General features: G+C 46.7%; 1 protein-coding gene across 1 annotated transcript; it reads right to left on the bottom strand.

Annotated features, from left to right (window-relative positions):
• Nucleotides 1–6,253: 6,253 nt before the first annotated feature.
• Nucleotides 6,254–7,231, bottom strand: SOX2 (SRY-box transcription factor 2; the record flags this gene model as incomplete). The annotated part of the gene is made up of 1 exon (XM_082655544.1): nucleotides 6,254–7,231. One exon carries the CDS (start codon nucleotides 7,229–7,231, stop codon nucleotides 6,254–6,256), a length of 978 nt encoding a protein of 325 aa, XP_082511670.1.
• Between the last annotated feature and the right edge of the window lie 2,896 nt (nucleotides 7,232–10,127).

Here is a 10,127-nt window from a genome sequence, read left to right as displayed (position 1 = left end):
GCCGTTTGGGCAGGGTTCGGGAGGAGAGAACTCGAGCCCTCCGCAGCACCTTCCCAGGGAGCCCCAAGGGGGCCGTGGCCAGGGCCGCGGTGACGTCAGGTCCCCCGCCGGGCGCTTGGCCGCCTCAGCTTCCATCTGCCCGCGCATCCGCTCCGGGCGCTGGGCGCGGCGCGCTCCCTAGGGCTAGCGGGTGGGAGGCCCGCGCGCTCACAGTCCTGCGCCGCGCCCCGCACCCAAGGCCAGGTAGGGAGGCAAAAGATAGCTCAAGGCGCCAAAATCTTTACTAATAGCGCACATTTCATTCTGTACATGCAGGCAGACGAGGGTAATGAAACGAGCGACTCCTTGGACCTTTTAAATCACCTGACACTTCTTTGCAAAGTAGAGCAAGCATCTCAAGTCCAAAATCCCAGAAGTAGCAAATATCTTTGCGTCCTGAAATGAGAGGACGTTCCATTTGCTTTTGAAGAGAAACTGAGTGCACCGCTCACTGAATCAGAAATATCACCATTGCACCAAAATGTAAAAATAAAATCCATCTAGACCCGCATACATAAAGAGAGCTCTCTGCCAATGAAAATCGTGGCCTTGTCTTAGTAACCCACCCACCCAAAGAGAATTCTTCTCTTAGTTAAAATAAGAAAGTCGAGTCCATTATTTCCTAAAGTCCAAGTAAGCCAAACATAAAGAAATTGAAAACAAAAATTGTAAAACCGGAGAGCATCGTCAGAAGAGAGAGAGGTTACAAAGTCTCCCTGGGTGATATCAGAGGTCATATTTCAAGGAAAGTTTTTAATAGAAAATAACTATGAAAGATACTAAACCAATTCTCTGGTTTGGGCAATTTCCTTATCTTTGGAAAGCTCTTTCCACAGTTGTTCACTCTAGAACTCCGGAAGCTGTTTCCCTTTGGACTTTAATCCATATTTTCATAGTAAAGGTCAGGAGTTTCTCCCTCTTCTCCTGTCTTTAAGGGATCCACCTCATAGACGAGGTCCCTAAGGAAACCCATCCAGCCACCTTCCAACTTCGGTCAAAAAAGAAAGCAACGAAAAGAAAGAAATCAACCGCCACCCCCAATCTCACTTGTAGCTGTCCTGAAAGGCAGCCTTTGCTCTGAGAGCAAGGAGAGGCAGCATAAAAAACAGTGAGATGCAAATTATTTTAAGGCAATAATGGTGGGGTGTGGGGGGAGGAAGTGCTGGAGAATGTAAACTCAAGCCTCTGCTAAAGCTCAGGGCAGAAGAAATTCCTTCCACAAAACAAAATATAAGAAACTGTTTTGCAAAATTCTCCAAAAGCAAGAAATAAAATGGGGGGGAATATTAAAAATATTTTAATTACAACAAATAAATAAATAACCAGTGCCAACTAGCAGGCGATCAAACCACAGTCAAACTTCAATCTCAGAGCAGTTAGCTATAAACTGTTAGCAGCTGAAAAGTAAACCTTGTGCACACAAAGGCACTGTTTAATTTTCTTCTTGTAAGGATTCTAAAAGAAGACCCCATCACTATACAGTTAAGCAGTATTTCTTGTGCCCCTGAGGCGCTGATCAGTTCTTTATAATGTGAGAAAAGTGGCAGCTCAAAACCCCGTCAATGGAGCTCCCACAACAAAAGTTCTGAAAAGCTGAATGAATTGGGTTTGTAATTACTGCATCCCGCCCCCCCTCACCCCTTGCAGCTTATCTCTTATTCATTCACCTTATATTATTGTTAAAGAATCTTACTCACAAAATCATTCCCTTCCCATTTTACCTGGGGTCACAGAGGAACTTATGACATGGCAGAAATGGAACACTCACCCCCCACTACACCTGGAAATGTTCAGACCAATAGGTAGGGAGGGGAGGAGGGATTATCTGGTACCCCAATTTACTTTGAGACTACTAGAACTCAGAGTACTCAACCTATGGAGTCTTCCATTTTAATACCCGAAATTTATTGGCAAACAGGAATGTGTACCCTTTCTAAACTCAGAGCCTGCCTGTTTCCGAAATCCTGTGACATCTCCACTTAGAAAAGGCAAAGGTTATAAATAAATCTCCTCCCCTCTCTCTCCACATTGTAAGGCCCTAAAAGACTATGCTAGACATGATGTAGAAATTAAGACAACTTATTACGCTCTTGTTTTTTTTCTTTTAAACCAAAAATGGTAAATAAAATAGAAAAAGAGACTATAATCCCCCTCCCCCGATACACACACACACACTCGCGCGCACACACACACACACACACCCAGTCCAGAAAAATGTTTTATGAAAAAGTCAGCTATAGAATGCCAGGGCTCTGTGTGTATTTCAATCCAAGGCATTGCTGATGGAGAAGATTCTCCTGAGATTTCCTACTGTAAGATTGTGTCGGTTCTAGAAATAAGTACAGCTATTACAACCAAATCTACTAGCAGACTAAATAATTAATTGAAGCGTTGCTCTTTGACCCTTGAAAAGTCCAGTAGGGACACGTTTATAGTAATAATACCTCCGAATGAGCCCTTGTCAAATATTCATTTAGTGGTTAATGTGAGCCATTTCCCCCTGGGACCGTCTGTAATACCGGCTTCCCAGCATTGGCAAGAAACCTTGCTAATCTACTACAGCTCAGCAATATTTTAACACTCTTTATTTAAAGTATGGGGGGGGGGTGCAGGGAGAGAAAAAAAATTGCAGAGGGAACAAACTATAATCTCATCCTTCTGCACATTTCTATTCTGTGTATAAGGTTAACAAAACATTAAATTCACCCCTTTGACTGCAAATTGAATGGTTTTAGTGAGCAGGATAATATCCCGAGGAAGAAACTGAACACTCAACAACTAACTTTAGCACTGGGAGATAATCATCTCTGGGCAAGCTTAAGGGTTTACCCCCTTCTTGGAAATCATGTTATAATTAAAATATCATATGTTCAATATTGATCTAGCCATGAAACTACACATCTTGGGGGAAACATTTAACCCAATCAAATGAGTGATGAAATATGTATCATTTTCCTCAAATGCAGTTTATCAAAAGAATTTATATCTGCAAACAAAATATTCTGGCTTTCATTTGGTTAGGAGATATGGAGGTCTAGGAGGGGGAATGAGAGTTCTCTCGTTTTATGCAGACAGTAACAGTCATTCAAAACTACTTCAACTTCCCACAATATTGCTCTCCTCCCTCTTGCAAAATATTTGAACCTGAGCATTTTCCCAAAAAGTTAAAAAAAATTTTTTTTTTTTTTAGTCTGATCCTGTGGGCTTTTTAAACTGGTAGGTTAGTGCAGTGCAATTACTCTAAACCCCAATACATATTTCTAATATATCTCTACTTTTCAAATATATACACACCATATAGTTGATTGGTTCGAATTCCAGGAATATTCTCCCCACCCCCCAGCAAGATCATTTGGATCTTTATTCAAAGTTTCTTTTATTCGTATGTGTGAGCAAGAACTGGCGAATGTGCTCATTACCACGTGAATAATCCGTATATGCATTACAATGGCTGGCCAGGCCGGGGGAAATTCTTTTAGAGTCTCTGCATTAATTAGGGGGGGAAATGCCTCACTTAGAATTGGGAACTGGCATAATAATTGTCCTTTCCCAGTACAATATTACCCTTAAAATGAGGATTAAAAAAAGGAATAAATAAAAACCAACAAACACCTAAAATAAAGCAATCCATACGAAATAAAAATACATAAAATACGAGAATATCCTCAGCTGAGTCTAGAACTAACATTAACAACACCAAGAGAAAGAAATACTTCCTTGGAAAACGAGAAGATGCGAACCAACGGGATGAACTAACTTAGTGGCTGCAGCCGATACTTTACTCAAGGGTGAAAGGCGCAGCTGGATTCCAACTTCTCCAAAGTTGTAGCAAGTTCACACAACAAGCCCTTGAAATTGTAGGAAGGAAACCCACGCTCCTAATGCTGGACCCTAGGCTCCTGGTCCCCTTCGGTGGGGGAAGATAAGCGAGGTAAGTAGTGAGTAAAAGAAAAGTCCCGGAGTCGGTCTTTCAGATTCTCTGACTGCGCCAAAGTGCGCGGGTCGGTTGTGATGCAGAAACATCGCTAATTCAAAGACCACGGCGATTCCCCAACTTTTGCGCTCCCACTGAGGACAACTATAGTCTTTCTTTACCTTTCCTAGGGCAAAAGAAAACAACAAATCCAATCCTGTTTCTCCACCCCTTTCCCCCTCCCCCTACTTCTCTACTACTGTAGTAAAACATGGTCAACAGATCAAAAGCACAATCATCTCCAAATGTGATTAGACCGGACAAAGTAAAATATCTACCTCAGAGTTGATTGTTTTCTTCTTTAATATGGCTGTTGCCTGGCTTCTCTTTTGCTTGTTATCAGCTGCAGAGATTATCCGATTTGGGGCTACAGGCTTGGACCCGCGCTGCCAATTTAAGAAACAGAATTCGTGGAGAAAGAGAGAGGAAAAAAGAAAATAAATAATAATAATAATAAATAGCTGTGATAAGTCGGGGAGTTTTGCAAGATGCTCTTTGCTTTCCCTCGCCCCTAAACAGGAAAATGTAGAAAAGAAAGTTTTTGAAGTTAGGGAACAAAGAAAGCAAACCACTTGTTTCTTAGACAATAGCGGGGCCAGAGTAATCCAAACACCCACCCAGCAGATGAGTACTTTGCTTGTCTAGGTTGCAATTATTCCTATACAAGAAGCATCATTTTCCCCCATAACCACGTTTCCAAAGGGCCATTGTGCTGTGCAGAAATCGAAAACAAAACCAGCCAACCTGGTTCTGATTTGGCTCAATACCCCATCTGCTAAGCTACATGAAATTTTTCAGAATTGACTCCTTTCTGGCAACAAGTGGTATAAATCAGTTGAAGTCCCCATCATGCTTATTCATGTTGCTTAGAAAACGAGGGGGTGGATTTACAATATATGTCCCTAGTTTCTATTTTGGAAATGACATAAGCATTTCCATTTTTTCGAGAGTACTTATTCAATTAATCATCCAGCCATTTATTTGTTGCACTTAACATTAGCACATGCTACTGGACTAGAATACCAAGGTTTTAGGTACTTTGCTTTCCTGGCTGAGCACAGTATATCCCCCGAGGAGTTGGGCATAATCACAGTGTTATCCAAACAAATGAAAGACTCAAGCATAATTTCAGTGTCCATATTTCAAAAATTTATTTATCTCAAACTGTGCATAATGGAGTAAAAACTTAAGTTGAAAATGTACCTGTTATAAGGATGGTATTAGTTCAAATATATACATGGATTCTCGGCAGACTGATTCAATAATACAGAGCCGAATCTTTAAAATACAACTACGGAAAATAAAAGGGGGAAAACCTTAAAATATCACAGTAAATTTACAGAAATATTACAAACCATAAGAAAATATTTCAAACACAGTAATTTCATGTTTTTTTTTATCTGAACAAAATGGAAAGTTGGGAAACAAAAAAAGCTATTATAAATTACCAACGATGTCAACCTGCATGGCCATTTTTGCTTTTAACAGTAAGTTAAAAAAATTTAGTACAATCTAAAACTTTTGCCCCTTTAAAGACCACGGAGATGGTTTTGCCAGTACTTATTCTAATTTTTTTCCTTTTGTACAATTTTTAAACAATTAAAATGTCCAAATCTGATTAATTTTCTTCTTTCCACGTTTGCAACTGTCCTAAATTTCAGCTGAAGAATCAAAATTCAGCAAGAAGCCTCTCCTTGAAAAATATTGGCAAATTCTCAGCTTATAAACAATGGACATTTTGATTGCCATGTTTATCTCGATAAATACTGTACAAAAGTTGCTTGCAAATATTAAAACATTTTTTTTCGTCGCTTGGAGACTAGCTCTAAATATTATTGGTAAAGACTTTTGCAAACTTTCTGCAAAGCTCCTACCGTATCACTAGAACTTTTAAAAAGTTTTGCGTAGTTTTCTTTCCTCCAGATCTATACAAGGTCCATTCCCTCGCCCTCCCCACCCCCCCACCCCAGGTTTTCTCTGTACAAAAATAGTCCCCCCAAAAGAAGTCCAGGATCTCTCATAAAAGTTTTCTTGCCGGCATTGCAGTTTTTGCGTGAGTGCGGATGAGACTGGCGTTCTCTTTTGCAGCTGTCATTTGCTGTGGGTGATGACTTTTTCTTTTTCTTTTTTTTTTTTTTGAGCGTACCGGGTTTTTCTCCTTGGTGTTTCTTGCTCTCCTTCCATTTCCCTCTTTTTCTTTTAAAATTTCTAACCCGCCCCCTCCAGTTCACTGTCCGGACCTCACATGTGCGAGAGGGGCAGTGTGCCGTTAATGGCCGTGCCGGGCACCGGGCCGCTCTGGTAGTGCTGCGACATGTGAAGTCTGCTGGGGGCGGCGGGCTCCGGCACCTCGGCGCCGGGGAGGTACATGCTGATCATGTCCCGGAGGTCCCCGGCCTGGCAGGGCGCCCTGGAGTGGGAAGAAGAGGTAACCACGGGGGGGCTGGAGCTGGCCTCGGACTTGACCACCGAGCCCATGGAGCCAAGAGCCATGCCAGGGGTGCCCTGCTGCGAATAGGACATGCTGTAGGTCGGCGAGCCGTTCATGTAGGTCTGCGAGCTGGTCATGGAGTTGTACTGCAGGGCGCTCACGTCGTAGCGGTGCATGGGCTGCATCTGAGCGGCGCCGTGCGCGTTGAGGCCCGGGTGCTGCGGGTAGCCCAGCTGGTCCTGCATCATGCTGTAGCTGCCGTTGCTCCAGCCGTTCATGTGCGCGTAGCTGTCCATGCGCTGGTTCACGCCCGCGCCGAGGCCGGCGCCCACCCCGACCCCGCTCGCCATGCTGTTGCCGCCAGGGGCGAGCAGCCCTCCCGGCAGCGTGTACTTATCCTTCTTCATGAGCGTCTTGGTTTTCCGCCGGGGCCGGTATTTATAATCCGGGTGTTCCTTCATGTGCAGCGCTCGCAGCCGCTTGGCCTCGTCGATGAACGGCCGCTTCTCCGTCTCCGACAAAAGTTTCCACTCGGCGCCCAGGCGCTTGCTGATCTCCGAGTTGTGCATCTTGGGGTTCTCTTGGGCCATCTTGCGCCGCTGCCCGCGGGACCACACCATGAAGGCGTTCATGGGCCGCTTGACGCGGTCCGGGCTGTTCTTCTGGTTGCCGCCCGCCGCCGCCGCGGTGGAGTTGCCGCCGCCGCCGCCGCCGCCGCCGCCGCCGCCGCCCCCCGAAGTTTGCTGCGGGCCCGGCGGCTTCAGCTCCGTCTCCATCATGTTGTACATGCGGGCGCTGTGCGCGGGCCCGGCCCGCCGGCGGCCGCCGACCCTCGGCCCGGCCGGGACTTTGGGGGGCCCGCGGGCGGGGGGGAGAGGAGGAGGGGAGGCGGGCGGGGGTGTCGGGAGCTCAGGGCTCCGCGAGGAAAATCAGACGAAGAATAATTTGGGGGAAGAAAAGAGAGAGGCAAACTGGAATCAGGATCAAAAAAGCGCTTCCCTCCTCTTCTGGCCGATCCAGCCGCTGCCGATGATTGTTATTATTATTTTTTGGAAAGGCTTAAGCCTGGGGCTCAAACTTCTCTCCCTTTCTTTCTCTCTCCTCTTCTTTCTCTCAGTCCTAGTCTTAAAGAGGCAGCAAACTACTTTCCCCCTTTTGCAAACACTCTCTTCTCTGCCTTGACAACTCCTGATACTTTTTTGAACAAGTTAATAGACAACCATCCATGTGACGGGGGCTGTCAGGGAATAAATGGGTTTCCAGCGACCAATCAGCGCGCGGCGGCTCCTCCACTCGAGCCCAGCCTCGCCGCCGGGTTTTGCATGAAAGGGGGCGGGGCCTGCCGCGCCGCCGGCCTCGCGGGGGAGGCGGGGGGAGGCGCGGGGAGGAGGGAGGGGGAGGCGGCTCCCACAGCCAGCCTGCCAGCCACTGAGAAACCTTTGTATCCTCTCTCGCAGCAACAGGTCACACCACACGCCTTTTCGAAGGAAGTGGGTAAACAGCACTAAGACTACGATTTCTTCTTCTTTAAACTTAATCTTGATTTACTCTTTGGTGCGGGCTGCTGAAATGAGGAGGGGGCGCGAGAAGCTGAGGTGGGGTGGGGGAGGGCAGAGAGGGTGGCTCAGGGCGACTGTCCTCCTAGTATTTCAGGAAACCGGCCTTGCTGGAGTTGGCGTGTCATTGTTCTCCCGCTCCTCCGCACACAGCCCCCAAATCCAGCCGCTCTAGCTCTTCTCCCTAACCTGGCTCTTCCGCTCGCCCCTCTCCCTCCACGGGAGCAGACGCTCGCTAACCCCCTTCTCACACTGTCCCGACAAGAAGTTAGGAGACGGAAAGCTCTGTCCTCAGAGCCCTCCTTGCTTCCACGTAATTCGCTCGGTTTTAAAAATAAACTCTGCTCGGACTGTGCGGCCTCTAGAGCTGAGGCCGGGCCGGGCCTGGGTAAGCTGCCGAATCCACGCTCTTCCCTGCCCAGCTCAGCCCTCTGGGCCGGAAACCACGGCTTGGCTCTCACCCCAGCCACATCTCCCACCCATCGTTCTCCACTCAGTCGGGTGCAGAGGGGACGCTCGTCTTCTCTCCCATTTTCCTGAGCTTCCCCCAAGGAGGGATCTCAGTGGTGTGGGGTTCCAAAGGGGACTGGGGGAAGAAAAAGATCCACAGAAGGACGCTCAGAATGCTGTCTATGGGGGAGGGTAATCTCAGCTTCCTGGCATCCTAGGGCACTGCTTGGAGGTGGCTTTTGAGCCGCACTCACAAACTCCCTCCCACGCAGAGTTCCCAGGACTCAAGCAGAACCAGCCCTGGCATTTCCCCCACCTACTTCTACCGCGGTGGCCCATCGCCCCGACAGCCTGGGGCTGGGGCTAACCCCGGAGGGGGCTCCGGGCCTGGGAGGCGGGGGTGGTGCTCTCCAGGCACAGGTGCAGGCCAGGCCGGCAGGAGGAAGGCGACCAGGATTGGGGAAGGGGGGAGCCCGGCAAGGCCCGGGCTGGAGGAGGATGGGGTGGGGGGCGGGAGTAGGGGCTCAGGAATCCTGCCCTCCTAGGACCCAAGAGGGTAATTTTAGCCGCTCTCCCATTGTCCCGACGTAAAGATTTCAATAGGTAGGCGCTCAATGCGCAGAGCAATGGCAGCACGTCCGTTACAAATAGGTAGTTTTGTTTCTCTTGTTGTCGCTACACGGAGTCAAACAAAGCCCCGTCTAAGTTTCCTTCCACTCTCTTGTTGGGATCTTTGTGGCTAAAATGCACTTGACTACAAAGCGGGGGGGGGGGGGGCGGGGAGAGGAGAGGAAAAAAAAACCCCCAAAACCTCGATGCCATTTCTTTTTTTATAAAGGGCTTAAACCATCAGGGTTACTTATTTTCTTTCTTCTGTAACACTCTCTCCGCCTCCCTCCTCCCCGATCTACCCTTACTCACCCTAATAAAATGTACTGAATAGTATCTGTCGGCCACGTTCCATTTATTATCTTTACAAAACTGTGCATTGTTTTGTTCCTTACTAACCTTCTTCCGATAACCTCCAACTTCTCCAATCCCTAACTTCTCAGGCTTTTCTGTTTTTGTCAAACTCAAGATAAGTATGCTCACTGGAAACCCAGAAAAGTTGTGAAAAAGTTGCAGACTTTTCTTAATAAATTATTATTTCCAATCAACCTCTCCTGCCCCTGCAGTTTCTCTTTTTTGCTCTTAAATTATGTTTTGTTTTAGTTACTGTGAATCCGGGAAGGATGAGACTAGCCTTCTGAAAACTCATAAATATATAGTACTCTTCAAAATAAAGCAGTGTCTTCAGTTTATTCGAGGTGTAGTATTAAGCTAAACAAGGACCTGGAGATTAGGAAAGAGAAAGGGTTGAGAAGGTCTGGAGAAGAGAAGGCGGCCACCGGCTTTTCAGCGCGTCTGGTTTCAGGGATGTGGCTGGTGCGCCCCCTACTGGTGAATTCACTTTTCCCAAGACTCTTGCTTTCACCTTTAAAAGAAGGTGTTTGGAAATAATTAAAGAAAAATAAAATGAGGGGGATGGGAGTGAGAGCAAATTAATTACACGTAATCTAAACAAAAGAAAAGTTAATATATCGTATAAGCTATGGAACCAAATCACAAGAGTCAGATTTAATTTTCTTAACTTAGAAATGTACATATAACCTCGAGATAAGTGGGAGGTTAAACCGTG

The sequence above is a fragment of the Grampus griseus genome (assembly GCF_964374135.1).
Source record: "Grampus griseus genome assembly, chromosome: 5".
Lineage (NCBI taxonomy): Eukaryota > Metazoa > Chordata > Mammalia > Artiodactyla > Delphinidae > Grampus > Grampus griseus.
This window is presented reverse-complemented; position numbering and strand designations above follow the sequence as displayed.